At 39.7% G+C, this 20506-nt stretch overlaps 1 protein-coding gene across 7 annotated transcripts in view; it reads left to right on the top strand.

The window, feature by feature from the left end:
- The first annotated feature begins 4132 nt into the window (after positions 1 to 4132).
- The window catches only part of UBR2 (ubiquitin protein ligase E3 component n-recognin 2), a 102573-nt gene continuing 86199 nt past the window's right edge, over positions 4133 to 20506 (top strand). For 3 of the 7 annotated variants that reach the window (XM_040249679.1, XM_040249676.1, XM_040249675.1), the window contains exons 1-2: positions 4153 to 4730; positions 12965 to 13224. In XM_040249679.1, the coding sequence (XP_040105613.1) occupies positions 4653 to 4730; positions 12965 to 13224 (338 nt within the window). In that variant the 5' untranslated portion in view covers positions 4153 to 4652. Of the gene's footprint in view, positions 4731 to 12964; positions 13225 to 20506 lie in introns of all 7 variants that reach the window. The other 4 variants (XM_040249680.1, XM_040249681.1, XM_040249678.1 and 1 more) reach the window with 3 other exon arrangements.

The following is a 20506-nucleotide window of genomic DNA, read 5'->3' as shown; positions in this document are numbered from 1 at the left end:
AAGATGATGTGTTCATGGACTGAAAGAATTAATTTTGTTAAATGACCATACCCAAGCCAATCGACAGATTCAATGCAATCCCTATTAAAATACCAGTGACACTTTTCACAAAACTAGAACACATAATTCTAAATTTGTACGGAAACAGAAGTTTTTTTCCACAGACACATAGACAAAACAACCTTGAGAGAGAAGAACAAAGCTCGAGTTATCATGCTTCCTGATTTCAAACTTAATTATCAAACCAGTATGGTACTGGCACAAAAACTGACACATAGATCAATGGAACAGAACAGATAGCCCAGAAATGAACTCAAGTCAATCTGTGACAAAGGAGGCAACAATATACAATAAGGAAAAGACAGCCTCTTAAATAAATGGTATTGGGAAAACCGGACAGCTACGTACAAAAGAATCAGACTGGACTACCCTCTCATACCATGTACAAAAATAAACTCAAAATGGATTAAAGATGTAAATGTAACAGTTGAAACCATAAAACTTCTGGAAGAAAACATAGGCAGTAAGTTCTTTGACACTGATTTCAGTAACATTTTTTGGTTATGTCCCCTTAGGCAAGACAAACAAAAGCAAAAATAAACAAGTTGGACTGTGCACTGTGCTTAGTTGCTCAGTCATGTCCGACTCTTTGTGACCCCATGAACTGTACCCTGCCAGACTCCTGTGTCCACGGTGATTCTCCGGGCAAGAATTCTGGAGTGGGTTGCCATGCTACATCAAACTAAAAAGCTTTTGATTAGCAAAGGACACTATCAACAAAATGAAAAGACCACCTACTAAATGGGAGGAAGTATTTGCAAATGATATATCTGATAAGGGTTTAATATCTAAAATATGATAAAGAACTTATAAAACTCAATATTTTAAAAACAAACAACCTAGACTTTCCTCACAGTCCAGTGGTTAAGTCTCCATGCTTTCACTGCAGAGGGTACAGGTTCGATTCCCTGGTTGGGGAACTAGAACCCCACATGTTGCATAGTGCAGACCTAAAGAAAAAAAATAATTAAAAAAAATTTAAAAATAAAAAAAATTAAGTAAAAAAAAGCAAACAACCTGATTGAAAAAATGAGCAGAGGATGTCCACAGATGTTTTTCCAAAGAAGACATACAGATGGCTCACAGGGACATGAAAAGATGCTTACCATCACTATTCATTGGGACAATAGTCCCCTACCTTTTTGGAACCAGGGACCAATTTCACAGAAGACAGTTTTCCCACAGACCTGCAGGGAAGGGTGGGGAATGGTATCAGGATGATTCAAGAGCATTATGTTTCTTGTACACTTTATTTTTTTTTTTATTATCTCAGTTCCACCTCAGATCATTAGGCATTAGATCCCAGAGGCTGGGAACACCTACATCAGGGAAATGCAAATCAAAAGCACAAGTATCCTCTTTCACCTGTCATAATGGCTATTATCAAAAAGACAGTAAATAGCAGGATGTGGAGAAAGGGAACCCTCATGCACTCTTGGTGGGAATGTAAATTGGTGCAGCCACTGTGGAAAACAGTACAGAGATTCTCCAAAAAGTTAAAAATAAAACTGCTATATGATCCAGAAATTCCACTTCTCCCTATTTATCTGCAGAAAATAAAAACAATAATTAGAAAATATATATGCATTCCTATGTTTGTTGCAGTATTGTTTACAATAGCCAAGATTCGGAAGCAACCTAAGCACCCATCAATAGATGAATGGATAAAGAAGGTTTGGTACATACATACAATGGAATATTACTCAGCCACAAAAAAGAATGGAATCTTGCCATTTGTGACAACATGGGTGGACCTTCAGTACTCTTGCCTGGAAAATCCTATGGACGGAAGAGCCTGGTAGGCTGCAGTCCATGGGGTCGCTAAGAGTCGGACACAACTGAGCGACTTGACTTTCACGTTTCACTTTCATGCATTGGAGAAGGAAATGGCAACCCACTCCAGTGTTCTTGCCTGGAGAATCCCAGGGATGGTGGAGCCAGGTGGGCTGCCGTCTATGGCGTCGCACAGAGTCGGACATGATTGAAGTGACTTAGCAGAAGGTATTATGCTAAGAAAAATATATTAGACAATAGAACAAATACTATATGATTTCACTTATATGTGGAATCTAAAATTCAAAACAAATGAACAAATATAACAAAACAGAAACAGTACTGTATGTACAGAGAACAAACAGGTGGTTGCCAGAGGGCTACAGGTGGAGGGAAGAAAGAAAAAAGTGAGTGAGATTAAGATGTATAAACTTCCAGTTACAAAATAAATGAGTCATGGATATGAAAAAGAAAAAAGATCACAAGGTCATACACATTAGAAAATTTTAAATCATACTAATAAATGATAATAAAATATATCAAAATTTGTGTAACATAATTAAAGCAGTATATAATGGAAATGCATTGCATTAATAAATCTGTGATTCTTGAAGTTAGTTCCCAGGCCCACAGATTGACCCAGGAACCTGACGCAAATACAATTTTCAGTCTCCATCCAAAATCTATTGAATCAGAAATTCTGAAAATGGGATTCAGAAGTCTGTATTTTATCAAGACCTCTAGGTAATTCTGACGCACACTCAAGTTTGAAAACCACAGCTTTAGATGTACATTTTGAAAAAGAACGGTTAATAGAAATATCCAACTCAAGAATTTAGGGGAAAAGAATATTAAAATTAATCCAAAAATTAAAAATAATAAAGTTTCTTTATTTTTATTTTTTAATATAAATTTATTTATTTTAATTGGAAGTTAATTACTTTACAATATTGTATTGGTTTTGCCATACATCAACATGAATCCGCCACAGGTATACACGTGTTCCCCATCCTGAGCCCCCCTCCCTCCTCCCTCCCCGTACCATCCCTCTGGGTCGTCCCAGTGCACCAGCCCAAACATCCAGTATCATGCATCGAACCTGGACTGGCGATTCGTTTCATATATGATATTAAAGTTTCTTTAAAATGCATTTTAACAGCTTTAATTCTACATTAGGACTCTTAAAGAGGCATTATCTTTGCTTCTGAGTTATAACAATCCCAGGCTTCCTCCAGGTTGTCTCTGGTTAGGGAGCCCATTAGGGCAAGGAGGTTGGGCAAAGAAGAAAGTAACATTATATATATATATATAGAAGACCCTTTCAAGATCTCTCATTCTAGGTATTTATGTATATATGCATACTATTTTTTTTTTCTGGATAGAATCATAAAGTATTAAAATGCTTTTCTTTGTGGAGAAGGACTTTGGGTAAGAGGCATAGTTATCATTTTTCCCTTTAAAAATATTTCCATTGAGTTTGAAGTTCTAACTCATATATATATTAGTTTCATTTTTTAAAGCGATAACAAGGCTTATTTGGACTGTAGGATTATGGGTAATTTTTATTTCCTTAAAAGAGAAAAACTTGGGTAATATTATAGTTTTGTTAACAACAATAACACCCAGCCAAAAAAAAAAAAAAATTCCCAAACGTGGATTCCATCACAACTTTTTTTTGCCTAATGTAATTCACAATTTCTTTGTGGGAATAAAGCTCATACCTAATACAACGTGTAAGCAATTTTCTGATAACTCTAAAGGAACTGAAGACTTGTTCTAAGAAACCCACCCACCTGTCAGTCAAGAGTATAATTACCTCTACCGAAACATAATTTTCTTTTGTGTCCAACCTAACAATGATTATCTCTTTCTATAAAACGTCCCGATCAAGAGTAAATCTTTGAATTGGCTCAGTAGACTCCTCCTTTGCAACAAGATGTGTAATAAATTTTAATAAGCGGTCATAACTAAATCACTTGAAACGTTTCCTTTCACACCAGTTTAACATGTTTTAAAAACCTTCAAAATCCTGGGGGATGTACACCTTCGTTACCAGTGTTGATGGATGACAGGGCCATAAACACTATAGAAATGTAACTATAAGAATGTTTATTCATTTGACAAGTATTTGAGTTCGTACCCACTCCAGGCTTTGAAAAGCACTCGAGTTCTACCACGTGCCAGGCACCGTTCTAAGCTCTGGGATACAAAAATGAACAAACGGTGTTGAGGGATAAAACTACAGTACCACACAGTATCTCGCGCTTCTGCCTCTTCCCAGGTGGTCTCTTCCCACGATTCTAGCTGTGCGGAAAAGCCCCGCCCGCTCATCTGCCATTTCTCCAAGCTCTAAGGAGACGAAGGGACTACAACTCCCACAATGCCATCCGTGGGGGGGAGCTCCTTGTAAGGGTTCCACCTTTTCCCTGGCCTTGCGGAGGACGACTACAACTTCCAGAGTGCTTTGCTTCCTCTTTGGGGTGTTATTGCCCCTTTCACGGTGCCGGACGCTGTAGAAACGGGCAGGAGTGCCAGGTCCGATGTTTTCTGTGTCCTTCCCCGAGGCAGGGACGAGGCGGTGACTTGACTCTTGGGCGCAGAGCCCGGGAGGGAGCGCAGGAAACGCTGTCCCTTCTGGCCGGCTCACCTCGCGCTACTCTTCGTCTTCTCCACCCGCAGCCACCTGAACTCCTGCTCAAGACCGACCGCCCCAGGCAGGGTGGTGGCTTTGCGCCCCCCCTCCCCCCCGGGCCGTGGCGAGGCCGCTGCCCTCGGGGCGGCAGTAGCGGCGTCAGCGCTGGGGCGGCGAAGGAGGGAAGATGGCGTCGGAGCTGGAGCCTGAGGTGCAGGCCCTCGACAGGAGTTTGCTGGAATGTTCAGCTGAGGAGACCGCGGGGGTGAGTGCCTGGACCGGGGCTCGGATGTCCGGCCGTGGCAGGCCGCGCCCCGCGGGAGGAACCGACTCCTGGTAATCCCCGAGTGGCGGGCCCTGACTTGGGGTGACGACCCGGCTCGCGGGGCCTCGCCGTGTAGGGTAGGACTTCCCCTGGCCCGGGGAGGCCCCAGATCCTGCCTCTCTCCTTCCCTCTTTATCTACAAGTAGCCGGCAGCGCTGCTGGGTGCACCAGCCACCCTCGCGTTCCCTTCCGCTCTTCCATTATTCCTCCTTTTCCCCACACTCCCAGTAAGTCCCCCAGCACAGGGCCTTTGCTCTCTGTGCCAACTCTGCTTCCTGGTTTTTTGGATACTTTGTCTTCCTGATTCGTTTTCCGGAAATAAGCGCAGCCTTTACTTTGTTTCTGGGACCGTTCTTGGCATCCAAAGATGCCAGCGACACTGTTCTCCGTCTTTATTCCTCCTTTTCAGTGTGTTTTTGCCCTGGTTTGGTCAGTCGACGTTACTGAATGTGCGAAGAGTTAGTGTCTTGACACGTTTATGGAGTGTGAGAAAGTGGTCGTTGAGACTGGGAGATTAAAACAATAATTCGTCTATGAGTTGGGGGTAGTTGGACGGGGAACAAACGTTATATAACTTTGAGAGAGCGGCTGTCAGTAAATGGAAGCTAATAATGTGGCCACAGCATGGTGAGAGCAGTTAATGCCCCAAACTTAAAGCATTCAAAGCCAGTCTTGTACTGAACCTGTAATATGAATATGCTCATATAAGTAGCAGAGTTATAAGACAATTAATAAAACTCGATGGTATCTTTCCTCCAGAAGCACAGGGAACACCCATTAGAACAGATTGCCCAGAATGATTATGAATGGACCAAAACAGCTTAGGCCCCGCCTTTCGTGCTTCCGATTTAAAAAAACTATTAATAGGGAGGAAGTGACCTTTGAGCACAAGTCAACAATCTGAATGTTAGGAACAAAACTGTAGTAGGGCACTATGGGGCTCTTGGTTAGTGAGTTATTTTGGGCGAATTGATGAGGACACTAGAGTCACAGGGGAAGTAAATGTCAGGAGTAGAGGTGAAAAGTTTCAAGAAACACGTTGTTGAATGATGCATTTTTGTTTTTAAACCAGCTTGCTTAGTTCCGTTTTCATTTACTTTCTGCTTAACATTGCAACAACCCAAGGATTTTCCCCGTCTGCCTTTCATTTATCGAGAGATTTGAAAAAAAAGAAAGAAAGCTGTGTTTGAAGTAAATAGTAAAATAATGATAACAGCTGTTCCCTATCCACGTCGTCCTTTCAGTATCCATGTTGATATCTGTCCTGTTATTTACCTGACATTTTTTTTTTTTTTTTTACTCTCGCCGAATTTTGCCTGTGACCCGGTGGTACAGGCTATGTACTCTGTTTTCCCAGTTCTAAAAGTGCAAGCTGCTGTACACCTAAGACTAACACAATATCGGTAATTGACTATACTCCCATATGAAATAAAATTTTAAATAAAAGTGCAAGTTATTCAGTGAGAGCTTCTCAAATTTGTTGAGATTTCCTGAGTAAGCAGTTATAAAACCAATGCTAGAGACCAGTGCTCCTAGTCCTTGTGTAGTGAAATTTTCAGTCAGATGTAGTGGGGGAAATTAAGGGAAATGCAATCAAAATTTAGTACTCTGGACTTGGAGTTTGTAAAGATCAGAGTCTGAGCTACACTTTAGTTTTGCTTTGTTTCCTTTTAAATGGATTTCTGAATAATAAGATGGGAAAAAATTTAGTCTGAAGGCCAACAGAATTTCTTAAAGAAGACTCAGGCTAGTATTAAAATACAGGATTCTTCAAGCAGTATAATTTGCCCTTACTTTGCAAAACAGCATAATGCTTTAGTATTCTTCCAGCTTCAGCTCCAGCCCAGCCTTTGTCACAAATTAAAATGAATAAAGTTTTCTCAGGTTAAAATAAACTTTAGAGAGAATAAGCAAATAATAAACAGTTATTGCAGCCTTTAGACCTCTGTAGCTGGTAATTGGTTGGGATCACATCCGTCTAAAATTACTAATAAGCACTGGTGTCATCTTTCCCACACTGTATTTACACACTGGCTTTTCTTATTTGTATGAGGAGGAAGGACTTTTTGTGATCCCATCTATTCTTTACTAGAATGCCTCACAGAAGTATTTAAGCACTCCAGTACTTTTAAATTTAGGATAGTCAAGTGACTGGCCCTGTGTTCTAGTTTTCTCTTTCCTTTGATAGAGTTGATTCTGCAAGTATGTTCAGTTCAGTTGCTCAGTTGTGTCCGACTCTTTGCGACCCCGTGGACTGCAGCATACCAGGCTTCCCTGTCCATCACCAATTCCCGGTTGTGCAAGTATATATGATTCCCCTAACATTTCTTGAGTCTATCTATATCTTATGCTACACACATTCGATTATATGTTTCAGTGGATGATTTAAGAAGTGGATATATTGTTTCTCCCCAAGTCTGAAAGAACTATGTATTCCTTACAGAAGTTTTATGTAGAGTATTATATCTATATTGATTACTTTTTATCTTAAAATTGTCAGCAGTTTTATATACTGCAATATAATTCACATATCTTACAGTTCAGTTCAGTGGTTTTTAGTATATGAAGAGTTGTACACCCATCACCACAATCAGTTTGAGAACATTTTCATCACCTTCCCAAAAGAAATCCTATATCCATTAGCTGTACTCTCCTCCTAACCTCCCAGACTCTAGGCCACTGCTAACCTGTTTCTTTCTTTCCATAGACTTGTCTTTTCTGGAAATTTAATATAAATGGAGTTATGTAATATGTTGTCTTTTGTGACTGGTTTCTTTCACTTAGCATAAGTATTCAAGGTTTGTCCTTATTGTAGCGTGTATCCTCAATACTTCACTCCTTTTTACTGCCAAATGATAGTCCATTATGTGGATATACTATATTTTATTTATCCATTCATCTGTTGATGGCTGTTTGGGTTGTTCAACTTTGGGGAGATTATGAATTGTGCTACTATGAACTTTTGTGTACAGTTTTTTTGTGGGAACATACGTTTTCATTTCTATTGGGCATATACCCAGGAGAGGAATTGCTGGGTCAGGAATTGCTAGGCGGAAATGATGGCATCATTTTACCTTCCTGTCAGCAGGTGTGGTTTTCAGTGGGTTTCACATCCTTGTGTAATTGTTAATTGTAATTGTTAATTTCACATCCTTGTGTTAATTGTTTTTTCAGTTATAGCCATTCTGTTGGGTGTAAAGTTGGATCTCTTTATAGTTTTGATTTGTATTTCCCTCGTGACTCATGATTTTGAACATCTTTTCATAAGCTTTTTGGGTATTTGTTTATTTTTTTTTTAAGTGTCAATTCGGATCTTTTGCCTATTTTTAAGTTACATTTTTCTTGGTTCTAATTTTTTCTTAATATAGTCCCAAAAGCTCCATTTCAGCATTAATGATTGTTGCTTTAAATTGTTGTTTTATAGTTAACTTACATGTTGATTATCCTTGTTCAAAAGCAAAACCAAATGTGGTTAAAGAATGCAGTTTTAATTTGGTAAGAATTATAGTTAGATACTGTGATACAAGCTTCCCTTGTGGCTCAGCTGGTAAAGAATCTGCCTGCAATGTGGGAAACCTGGGTTCAATCCCTGGATTGGGAAGATCCCCTGGAGAAGGGAAAGGCTACCCACCCCAGTACTCTGGCCTGGAGAATTCCATAGACTATATACAGTCCATGGGGTCCCAAAGAGTCAGACGTGACTGAACGACTTTCACTTTCACTTTTCACTGTGATAAAAGATCTAACCCCAAGGGATTCTTTCATTTTTGTCTTTATTATACTTGCTCTCCATCCCAAGGCTGAAAATTAGCTTTCAAAATAGGAGAGAGCCTAGAAACACTGTCATAACATGTTTACTATAGTGGAATGAGTTGACAGTTTCGCCACTTCCCTTATGGAGGACTTCTAATAAGGTAGTGCTTATTACTGTGATGTGCACATTACATGACAGCCACAAGTGTCTGAAATAAGGGCAGATTAACATGCAACCAAATTGGGAATCTGGTAATTTTTCCTGTTGAAGAAATAGTTACAATTAGCTTATGTTACTGAGAACTAATATGAAAAGCTATAGATTTTTTTCTTTTGAGAAATATGTGAACCATTATTCTGAAATGCAGCCAGAAATTTTTTCCACCTGCTCATTTTCTCTTCACAGCTCTTTTTTTCTAATCTATAATGTTGCTGGTCACTAATTCTATATCTCTGGTATATAATTCCCATGTAAAGGTACTTAGCTTTGTTTATTAAGTGTTTTAAATAAGGTGACTGATTTTTTTTTCCTTAGCCAGAAGCTGATATTAGTTTCTGAATTTTTTGTTTAAGAAATCTATGAACATATTTAGCCCATCAGTGTTGTTGGAGCCACAGGACAACATTTTCTTTTACAAAGCACCATCCTTTATCCTCCCTGGATCAAAATTCTGCAAAAGTAAACTTTTAAGAGAAATGGCAACATAAAATATAAAACAAAAGATTGGTGTTAAACAAAACCTTTAATTATGTTGTAAATTAAAATTGAAGCATAGTTTTCTAGGATCCTGGGGGTAAATTCTTGAATCTAAATGAATGTCTCCCTAGAAGTACTGTTTTAAGAGTAATTTAGTCTCTTTACTTGATAAAAGGAAACAGAGCAAAATTAGTTACATTTGAAAAGGATTGTTTCCCTTCAGGGGTAAAGACTTTTCACTGTTTTCAATGATAAACTTCCATCCAGCCCTAACTTATGAACAAGAGTTCTCTAGAGTGTGAAATTAACAGAAAGTTAGTATATACTACCTCATGAATATTTAAAATATCTCTGTGGAGTTATTTTTCAAAAGAAGTGGACTGAAGATTATGTAAGTAATAGTTAAAAAGAAGACCTTGTACTCTTTTTTTTTAAATGTTTTATTTTATATTGAAGTATAGCCATTAGAAGACCTTATATTCTTGTCTTATGGTGTTAGACATCACTTGAATGCACTCTTTCTTAACAAGAATGTAATTTGAGACTTAAACGTTGTAATCTATAGGTAAACATGAGACCTATGAGTTAACAGTTAACTGCATTTTTGTAGAAGTGAGTTGTTCCATGTTTTCTGATTTCAAATTTTTACTTGGTTTAGAGCCAGAAAAAGTTGGTTGTAATTAACTCAAGGAAATATGAAGGACAAGCAAACATAGATGGAATTGGTATGGGAGGCAGGAATAAATAAGTGACAGAATATGAGGAAAAATCTTAAGGTTTAAGGAAATAGAAAGGGAAAAGAATGGAGGTAGTTTGATGGATGCCTTATTATAGGGTTTATTTGGTTTGGTTTTTAGAGCCTGCACCTGAATTGGCTTTATTTCTGTGGCTTTATAAAGCCACATGGAGCATCTTTCTGTAATATCAACGTTAAGTGACAGTCAGTAGTACGGATATATTTATAGTCATTAGGTTAACGGATTTTGCTAAATGCCTGCTGGGGCTTGGTTGTGTTTTAGACCCGGGGGTGGGGAGTGGGGTAGAGGAACAGGAAATTAGGGTAAGGAATGGGCTGAGAAGGCATCTTAGAGAAAGAGAAACATAAACTGAGATCTGAAGAATGAGTAGAATATGGCCTTGGGAAGCAGAGAGGAGCAATGCCAGTTAGGAGGAGGAGACTAGTAAGTATAATACAAGACAGCGGGCTTTGTAAACCATGTCAGTGGACTTGACTTGATCTTAAATAGAAGGGGAAACAGTGACACGATCAGATTGGCATTTTGCAAAAAACACTCTGGTAGTGAGTTTGGAAAAATGGACTGTAGAGGGGCCAAACTAGTGGGGATTACCAGTTAGAATATGGTTGCACTAATCCAATGGCTCTGGGCAGTTTGGACTAGGGTAGTGGAGAGAAAGAAATGGATGGATTCAACAGGTGTTGAGGAATCCTAATAGACAAGACATGATGATTAACTGAATGTTGGAGTAAGGAAGAAAATTTTCTGTTGTTTTTCTGGTTTGAATACCTGGTAGATGCTGGTGTTTAAAATAGGGAAATGGAGAAAATAGCAGGGGGTTTTGTGTTGTGGGAGATCATGGGTTCAATTTTGGACATATTGAGTTGGTGTCCGAAAGGAAAAACTATTTCTTTTGTTTCTCTTTACATTCACACCAACACTTCCAGCCACCAAATGTAGGGGAATGGTTTTCCCACATCAAGCAATTCTCTCCTTCTCAGCAGACACCAATTGGGTGCCCTACAAGTTGGTCAGTTCTGACACTATACACCTGGAGATAGCATCAGATCCCCCAAATTAAGGGCTCAGTCCCACAAAGCTGCCCCCATTACTACTTCAGATGCCACTCATAAGCAGGGGGTCCTCAGGTTACCCACAATTTATGTTGCAAATGAGGGGGGTTCCTGTGACCCCCTCTTTGGGTTCAATAATTTGCTGCAGTGGCTGCCAGAACTCAAGGAAGCAGTTTATTTACTAGGTTACTTGTTTATTATAAAATGATACAACTCAGGAATAACCAAATGAAATAGAGGAAGGTATGTGGAGCTTCCATGCCCTCTCTGGGCACGTTAGCACCTCTGCCTGTTCACCAAGGAAGAAAGTGGCTGAACCTCAACACTTTGGTATTTTTATGGAGGCTTCATGCCTCCATAGGCGTGATGATCAAATCATTGGTCATGAGTGATTAACTTCACCTCCAGCACCTCTCCCTTCCCTGAAGTTGGTTGGAGTGGAGGCTGTAAGTTCCCACCTACTAATCATGTTCCTGTGGCAACCAGCTCCCCATCCTTAGGGGCTTTCTAAAAGTCACCTCAGTAACTGCAGTTCAGGTCTGATTGAAAGAAGTTTGCTTTGAATAACAAAAGACACTCCTTTCTCCTTTATCTTACTTATACTTAGGACATTTCAAGAGTTTTAGGAGCTCTGTGCCAGGAATGAGAAAACCAAAAATATATTTCTTATTGTAAATTACAATATCACATCTGTTAGATATCTAAGTAGAATTACCACAGGTAGTAGGACATGAAAGTTTGGGTACAGGAAAAAGTGGCTTTTAAAAATGTTTTTAGTGTGGAGAGCGAAGGAGAAAGGGTTTAAGCAGAGGTCGATCAGGGGGAAAAGAACATAATCATTAAAACAAAGTCTCTTGTGGTGTGTCATTTATTAATCATTGAGAAATAGTATATTGGCTGTTCATGTTTACTGTATGTTCTTCCTATCAGCAAACTTTGAAAAGAGAATCCAAATCACAATCAGAGTATCATTTGAGCAAAAGCTGAAATTAGAAAGGAAGTCAGGTGGGCTCAATGGCTAGCGTCTTTGAGATGATTTGTTGTGGTTATTTTCCTGGACTGCCTATAGAAGGTTGCTTCAGGAGTCGTTTTGAGGAGATGGGCTCATTTCACTGTTGATATTGCTTTCACTTTAAGTAGAATTCTAAGATACTGGCTATTGTAGTTTTTTGTTGTTGTTGTTGTTTTAAGCTAGCTTTTTCTTTTTTTTTTTTTTTTGTATTGGTTTTGCCATACATTGACATGAATCCACCACGGGTGTACATGCATTCCCAAACATGAACCCCCCTCCCACCTCCCTCCCCACAACATCTCTCTGGGTCATCCCTTCGTACCAGCCCCAAGCGTGCCATATCCTGCATCGGACATAGACTGGCAATTCGATTCTTACATGATATTATACATGTTTCAATGCCATTCTCCCAAATCATCTCACCCTCTCCCTCTGGCTATTGTAGTTAAATTCTAAATGTTTTACCCTTTTTGAAAAGGCATACAGTGATGAATGTTGTCAATGCTGCTGCTGCTCAGTCGCTTCAGTCATGTCCGACTCTGTGACCCCATAGATGGCAGCCTACCAGGCTCCCCCGTCCCTGGGATTCTCCAGGCAAGAACACTGGAGTGGGTTGCCATCTCCTTCTCCAATGCATGAAAGTGAAAAGTGAAAGTGAAGTCGCTCAGCCATGTCCGACTCAGCGACCCCATGGACTGCAGCCTACCAGGCTCCTCCGTCCATGGGATTTTCCAGGCAAGAGTACTGGAGTGGGGTGCCATTGCCTTCTCCGAATGTTGTCAATAAAACAATTTATAAGATTCTTTTGTCATTATTTTTTGTGTCTAGAAGAAAATAAAGTAGATTTATTTAAATTTGCACTTTATTGACTTTGTTTAAAATTATTTTTTCTTTTTTTAAAGAAATGGCTGCAAGCAACTGACCTCACTAGAGAAGTATACCAGCATCTGGCCCACTATGTACCCAAAATCTACTGCAGGGGTCCCAACCCTTTTCCACAGAAAGAAGACATGTTGGCACATCAAGTTTTGTTGGGACCAATGGAATGGTACCTTTGTGGTGAAGATCCTGAGCTTGGATTTTCCAAACTTGAACAAACAAATAAACCTTCTCACCTTTGTGGTCGTGTTTTTAAAGTGGGAGAACCTACATACTCTTGCAGGTAAGATATTGCCATTTTCTTTCTTTCCTTCTTGTTTTTACTTGACTTATTTTTTTCTTGAAACCTTACAGTTTAATTTTTAAATTATGAAGTATTTTATATATGTGTGTGTGTGTAAGTCTACACAGCAAATATATTTGGTTTAATAACTTATTATAAACAAATACTATTTTCCAGGTCAAGAAGTAGAGCATCACCTGGATGTCAGAAACCCATAGTGGGCTTTCTTCCTCCCCTGCAGTTAACCCCTACCTTGACTCGTGTAATGATCACTTACCTGCTTTTCTTGATGGAGTGATTCTTTCTGATGTTCGAATTACCCCATGTTTAGCCTTTGAGTGCCCCGTCACACTAGCTTCTTGGTCCCTTTTCACGTGCCTTTCATAGTCTTTGGGTGCTTCTTTGCTTTCTGGCACAAGATGTCCACACCTCACTTTGTACTTACTCTGACCCATATGTGCAATCAGCCACTTATGCAGGGAGTTTCCTTTTAGTTGGAAATGTTAGAAACCATGGCCTGGGTGCTATATGTACTTACTGCTAGTAGGCTGACTTTAAATGTCGTGTTCAGAATTGAATGTACAAGGGTAGAAGATGGAGAGGAAAGTGCTCTGTTTCCCTTTAGGACGATCTTCTCCTATTTCTCAGAACTAATCATTATTGACAAACTCTTATGTATCCTTCCAGAAATTTTCTGTGCATATACATGCCCATATATGGGGCTATCTTAAACATATATATGCAGACAGACGTAGAAAAGGGACTATGTTAGATATACTGGGCTAAGTTTTCCTTTCTCTACAAAATCTTGCCATTGACATCTGTCCATGTCAGCTCATATAGCTAGATAATATTCCATTGTGTGGATACAGTATTGATTGTATAATATTTTTTTCTTTAAGACGTTTTCCCATACAACTTAATTTTGGTTACAACTTCTGGGTGTCTGTGGCAATCTTTCTTTATGGTTAGAATACCATTCAAGAGCTTTTTATATATTGAAAGACTGTTAGATCTAGTTTTTTGTTTGTCTATACAGAAACCTAAGTCCCTTATTGGTATTTGGAGCAGTAGATCTAATTTAATCTCATGATATACAGATGAGGAAACTGAGATCGAATTGTTGCAGTAACATCCTTTGTATCAAAAATATCCAGTTCCAAAACATGCATTTGTATGTCACATCTTTCAGTCTTCAGTTTGCAATGTTGCATTGGTTTTTCTTTGACTTTAATGATCTGGACACTTGTGACAAGTACAGGCCACTTATTTTGTAAATGCCTGTCAGTTTGGGTTTGTCTGTATGCTTCATGGTTAGAGTCAGGTTGTCTCTTTCACAGAAATATTACAAAAATCACGTGTTCTCAGTGTTCCAGTAGCATATGATTTTGGTTTGGTTCAAAAGCTCTTTAACTTTTGATCACTTGATTAGGGGATTTCTGCAAGGCTTCTCTACTGTGGAGTTACTCTTTTTCCCTCTCTAATCACTAAATATTTGGTAGTGAAATACTTTGAGACTATTAAATATCCTGTTTCTTACCAAATGTTCAGTTTTTTATTTGTATCAGTATGTGTTCATGGAGTCCCATTATTTTGGTGGTCAAAATTGTCCTAGATTTGACCAGTGGGAGGCCCTTCAAGCAGTTTCCCTGGTAGCTTGGACGGTAAAGAATCTGCCTGCAATGTGGGAGACCTGGATTCCATCCCTGGGTTGGGAAGATCCCCTGGAGAAGGGAAAGGCTACCCACTCCAGTATTCTTGCATAGAGAATCCCCATGGACACAGCAGTCTGGCAGGCTGCAGTCCATGGGGTTGCGAACAGTCAGACACAACAGAGTGACTAAGCACACACACTCAGGCCCTTCAAGCTGTCTTTGTTCTTTTTTATGTCCCCATCATTCTTTGAGCACTTCCTTTTTCTGACCCAAGATGTTTTGAAGACATCTTGGACTTTTCCCTGCCTCAGTTCTGAAATCAACCATTTGTCCAAGGAGCCTGTTCCTTTTTAGTAGAGATCAGTGTTCAGAAATAAGATACTAAGTCTACTTGTTGCTGTTGGTATGTCACTAATCCCAAACCCTGTCCATGGATCTGTGTATCTGTATGTAGGTCTCTCTAGTTCCAGTCCAGCACCACAGGATTCTTTCTTGTTTTCTTCCTTTGCATATTTTATCTCTTCTCTAATGATGCCATGTGTGTCTGTGTATGGGGCCATCCCAGGGGAGAACAGGTTAGGTGCTGGTTTGAATGCTTTGTAAGGAGGGCTTCATTAAATTGACAGTTCTGAGAGCTTCCATGACTAGAAGAAAAAGAAGTAGAAAGAATCTTGTTTTCAGCTCATGGAATCAGCTTTTTTTGGGGTTTGGAGAAGTGGAGGTGGAATGACAGGAGGAGGAATGTATTTATTCCCTCAGTGAAAGTGGTACACTGAAAAGCTGTTTGCCTGTATTTGAAGATTAAGTGTACCTGTAGGATTTGTTGGTGAAACCAAGTCAGGGATGATCTTAGAAGAGTTTTCCTATATGTGCATGGTGGAGGCTGGAGTCTTTGAGATATAAAATCATTAGAGTGAAGAGGTATAGGTTAACCCATTCATACCTGTCCTGGGTATTCTAACTGTATATTTAAAGAATGTATAGAATCAATGAAAAGGAAGGTTCCTTGGGTAAGAATTTTCATGTTCATGACATCATCTAAAGGGTCACAAAAGTGAAAGTTTCTCAGTTGTGTCCGACTTTTTGCGACCCCATGGACTATATAGTCCATGGAATTCTCTAGGCCAGAATACTGGAGTGGTTAGCCTTTCCCTTCTCCTGGGGATCTTCCCAACCCAGGGATCAAACCCAGGTCTCCTGCATTTCAGGTGGATTCTTTACCAGCTTAACCGCAAGGGAAGCCCCAGAATACTGGAGTAGGTAGCCTATCCCTTCTTTAGCAGATCTTCCTGACCCAGGAATCGAACTGGGGTCTCCTGCATTGCAGGTGAATTCTTAACCAACTGAGATATCAGGGACATTTATTCCCAGAATGATTGAAGAAAGAAAACAGTATACAGTAACCTACACTTGGACAGACAAGTAGCCTGAAATGGGGGAGAGGGATATAATTATGATGGTCCCCCTAGGACTCAAGTTTGAACCAGACTCTTAGAAGATATTTCTAAACTTTGTTGTTACTTAAAGTTGGCCAACTCCAGGTTAAGAGCCCAGACTTCTACAAGATTGTCTAAAATACAACTGAAAGTTGGGGACCTCCTGAACCACACTCAATTCTGATCTGCTGGTTACAAATTTCAGGCATTTCCATAGATTATCTTAAGTTGGATAATTCACTGGAACAACTCACGGAACTCAGGGAAATGCTGTAGTTATGATTAAAGTTTTATCATAGCAAAAACACACAAATCTGAACTAGCCAAAAGGCAAGATTCCCAAATGCAATGTTTTCTTGTTCCCAGGGACATGTTATTATCTTCCCAGCACATTTACTGCATGACAACAAAGTATTGCCAACCAGGGAAGCTCACCCAAGCTTAGGTGTCCAGAGTTTTTATTGGGGTTTCTTATATTGAATAGTGATTAATTGAATCATTGCCCACATGACTCAGTTTCTAATTCCACTGCCCTTCCCAGTGGCAGAGATGTGCCTGAAAGCCCCAGCCCTCTAATCACAGCACGCCAGGCCTCCCTGTCCATCACCAACTCCTGGGGTTCACTCAAACTCATGTCCATTGAGTCAGTGATGCCATCCAGCCATCTCACCCTCTGTCGTCACATGATATTAGCCCTCTAATCACATTAGCCCTAATCACTTGCTCTAATCACGGGGTTGGTTTTCTGGTATGGCCAACCTCCACTCTGAGTTACTTAATTCTGCCTGTGCTCTGTGACAACCTAGAGGGGTGGCATGGGGAGGGAGGTGGTAGGGAGGTTCAAGAGGGAGGGAACATGTATGCCCTTGGTTGATTCATGTTGATGTATGGCAGAAACCATCACATTATTGCACAGTAATTCAGTTCAGTTCAGTCACTCAGTCGTGTTCAACTCTTTGCAACCCCATGGACTCCAGGCTTCCCTGTCCATCACCAAGTCCCAGAGCTTGCTCAAACTCCTGCCCATTGAGTCGGTTGTGCCATACAACCATCTCATCCTTTGTTGTCCCCTTCTCCTCCTGCCTTCAATCTTGCCCAGTATCAGGGTCTTTTTCAATGAGTCCGTTCTTCACATCAGGTGGCCAAAGTATTGGAGTTTCAGCTTCAGCATCAATCCTTCCAATGAATATTCAGGACTGATTTCCTTTAACATTGACTGGTTTGTTCTCCTTGCAGTCCAAGGGACTCTCAAGAGTCTTCTCCAACACCACAATTCAAAAGCATCAATTCTTTGATGCTCAGCTTTCTTTATGGTCCAACTCTCACATCTGTACATGACTACTGGAAAAATCATAGCTTTTGACTAGACGGACCTTTGTTGGCAAAGTAATGTCTCTGCTTTTTAATATGCTGTCTAGATTGGTCATAGCTTTTCTTCCAAGGAACAAGCGTCTTTTAATTTCATGGCTGCAGTCACCATCTGCAGTGATTTTGGAGCCTCAAAAAATAAAGTCTCACTGTTTCCATTGTTTCCCCATCTGTTTGCCATGGAGTGATGGGACCAGATGCCATGATCTTACTTTTCTGAATGTTGAGTTTTAAGCCACTTCTTTCACTTTCATCAAGAGGTTCTTTAGTTCCTCTTTGCTTTCTGCCATGAGGGGGTTATTATCTGCATATCTGAGGTTATTGATATTTCTCCCAGCAGTCTTCATTCCAGCTTGTGCCTCATCCAGATGGCATTTCACATAATGCACTCTGCACATAAGTTAAATAAACAGGGTGACAATATATTCCTTTTCCGATTTGGAACCAGTCTGTTCCATGTCCAGTTCTAACTGTTGTTTCTTGACATGCATACTGATTTCTCAGGAGGCAGATCAGGTGGTCTGGTATTCCCATCTCTTGAAAAATTTTCCACAGTTTGTTGTGATCCACACAGTCAAAGGCTTTGGCATAGTCAATAAACCAGAAGTAGCTGTTTTTCTGGAACTCTCTTGCTTTTTCGATGATGCAACAGATGTTGGCAATTTGATTTCTGGTTCCTCTGCCTTTTCTAAATCCAGCTTGAACATCTGGAAGTTCATAGTTCACGTACTGTTGAAACCTGGCTTGGAGAATTTTGAGCATTACTTTGCTAGTGTGTGAGATGAGTGCAATTGTGCCGTAGTTTGAAAATTCTTTGGCATTGCCTTTCTTTGGGATTGAAATGAAAATTGAACTTTTCCAGTCTTGTGGCCACTGCTGAGTTTTCCAAATTTGCTGGCATATTGAGTGCAGCACTTTAACAGCATCATCTCTTAGGATTTGAAATAGCTCAACTGGAGTTCCATCACCTCCACTAGCTTTGTTCCTAGTAATGCTTCCTAAGGCCCACTTGACTTCACATTCTGGGATGTCTGGCTTTAGGTGAGTGATCACACCATCGTGGTTATCTGGGTCATGAAGATCTTTTTTGTATAGTTCTTCTGTATGTTCTTGCTACCTGTTCTTAATATCTTCTGCTTCTGTTAGGTCCGTACCATTTCTGTCCTTTATTGTGCCCATCTTTGCATGAAATGTTCCCTTGGTCTCTCAGATTTTCTTGAAGAGAGTAAAGTAATTATATGCCAATTAAAAATAAAATTTTTTAAAAATTACCTCATTAGTATAAACTTTCAGAGATGTGGGTGGAGTGGAAGCATGAATAACAAAGACACTCCTATATATGGGAAATTTCAGGGATTTAGAGTTACTTCCTAGGAACCCCAGGCAAGGGTTAGCCAAACTCTATCACACTGTTGTTAAGAAAGTAAATGAGGTCCTTCGTGTAGTGCTTTCCGCAATATTTGGTACATAATGTCAGAAAAGCTATCTGTTTTCAGACAGTAGGGTAGTCTTTATATTTGTCTGTGCATAGTTGGGCTTCCATGGTGGCTCAAACAGTAAAGAATCCGCCTGCAATGCAGGAGACCTGGGTTCTATCCTGGGTTAGGAAGATCCCCTGGAGAAGGGAAAGGCTATCCACTTCAGTATTCTTGCCTGGAGAATACCCATGGACAGGTGAGCCTGGCGGGCTACTGTCCATGGGGTCGCAAGGAATGGGACACGACTGAGCTACTTTGACTTTCACTTTTTCGTACTTAGTTCTCTATTAGGAAAAATGGAATCAAATGTGGCATTTGTTATTTCTTTCTAAATAGAGATGATTATTATTAGGGACAATCATGTTAGTGTGATGTTGATCATAAGTACTTAGATTTTGACATCTCATAACCATTAAGAAAAATAAAATACTAGTAAAATATGAAATCATGCTTTGGTTTATGAGTTTAACATTAAGTTAGTTCCATTGTTTTTTGTTGCAAAGTTAAATTAAAAACATTCTTATTTAACATTTAAAAGCTTATCGCTTGAATATTACAGATAACCAGAATTTGGAGTTGGGAGTTATGCTGCCATCAGTTAGGAATATTCTTAGCACATGTTTCCAGATAGTACTTTATGATTCTTTCTTATGAACAATTTTGCTTGTTTAATATTTTTAAACATTGAGTCTGTCAGTAATGATATATGAGGTTATGCTAAAAATAACCAACAAACTTACCATCTCAGAGACTTTAAATACCCAAAATACATTTATTACTCAGACTGTGTGACCAGATTGGTGGGGATGATGAGTGGGGGCCCTGCTCTAAGATGTTACTTTATACCGTGTGGCATCTCGGTCAACTTAATATGTTTTTAAGGGTCACCAGAGCTAGGAAAGAGGAGGGTCTTAAACAGCAAATAAATTGCTCTGGCTCAAAAGTGACGACCATGCCGACATCCCTTTACCTAGAACTAGTTAGAAGGCCTCTGTCTGACTGCAAAACAGGGCAAGGAAGTGTATTTTTCCTGTGTCTGGTACAGATGCAGACTTGAAAGTGGATGAACATTAGAAGTGTTTTCAGTGATCTTTGGAGTTTGAGTGTTATTTTTCCTTCCTCACAAGGTTGTTAGGATAAAAAGAGGTATAGTATAGAAAAACACTTAGGGGAACTATAAGGAATTTTTATATGTAAGATTTTTTAAGCCAAATACTCAGTCTTAAAATTCATTATTGAGCCATGAGTGATAAATATCTTAGGCAGAGGGAAAGAGGTGGTTTCATTCCTTTTCTCTCCAGAAATACAGAACTACAATATGGAAGAAACACTTATTTTCAGTAAG

Source organism: Oryx dammah, unplaced genomic scaffold (assembly GCF_014754425.2).
Source record: "Oryx dammah isolate SB20612 unplaced genomic scaffold, SCBI_Odam_1.1 HiC_scaffold_11, whole genome shotgun sequence".
Classification (NCBI taxonomy): Eukaryota; Metazoa; Chordata; class Mammalia; order Artiodactyla; family Bovidae; genus Oryx; species Oryx dammah.
Note: the sequence above shows the minus strand (reverse complement) of the source record. Positions and strands in the feature narration are given on the sequence as shown.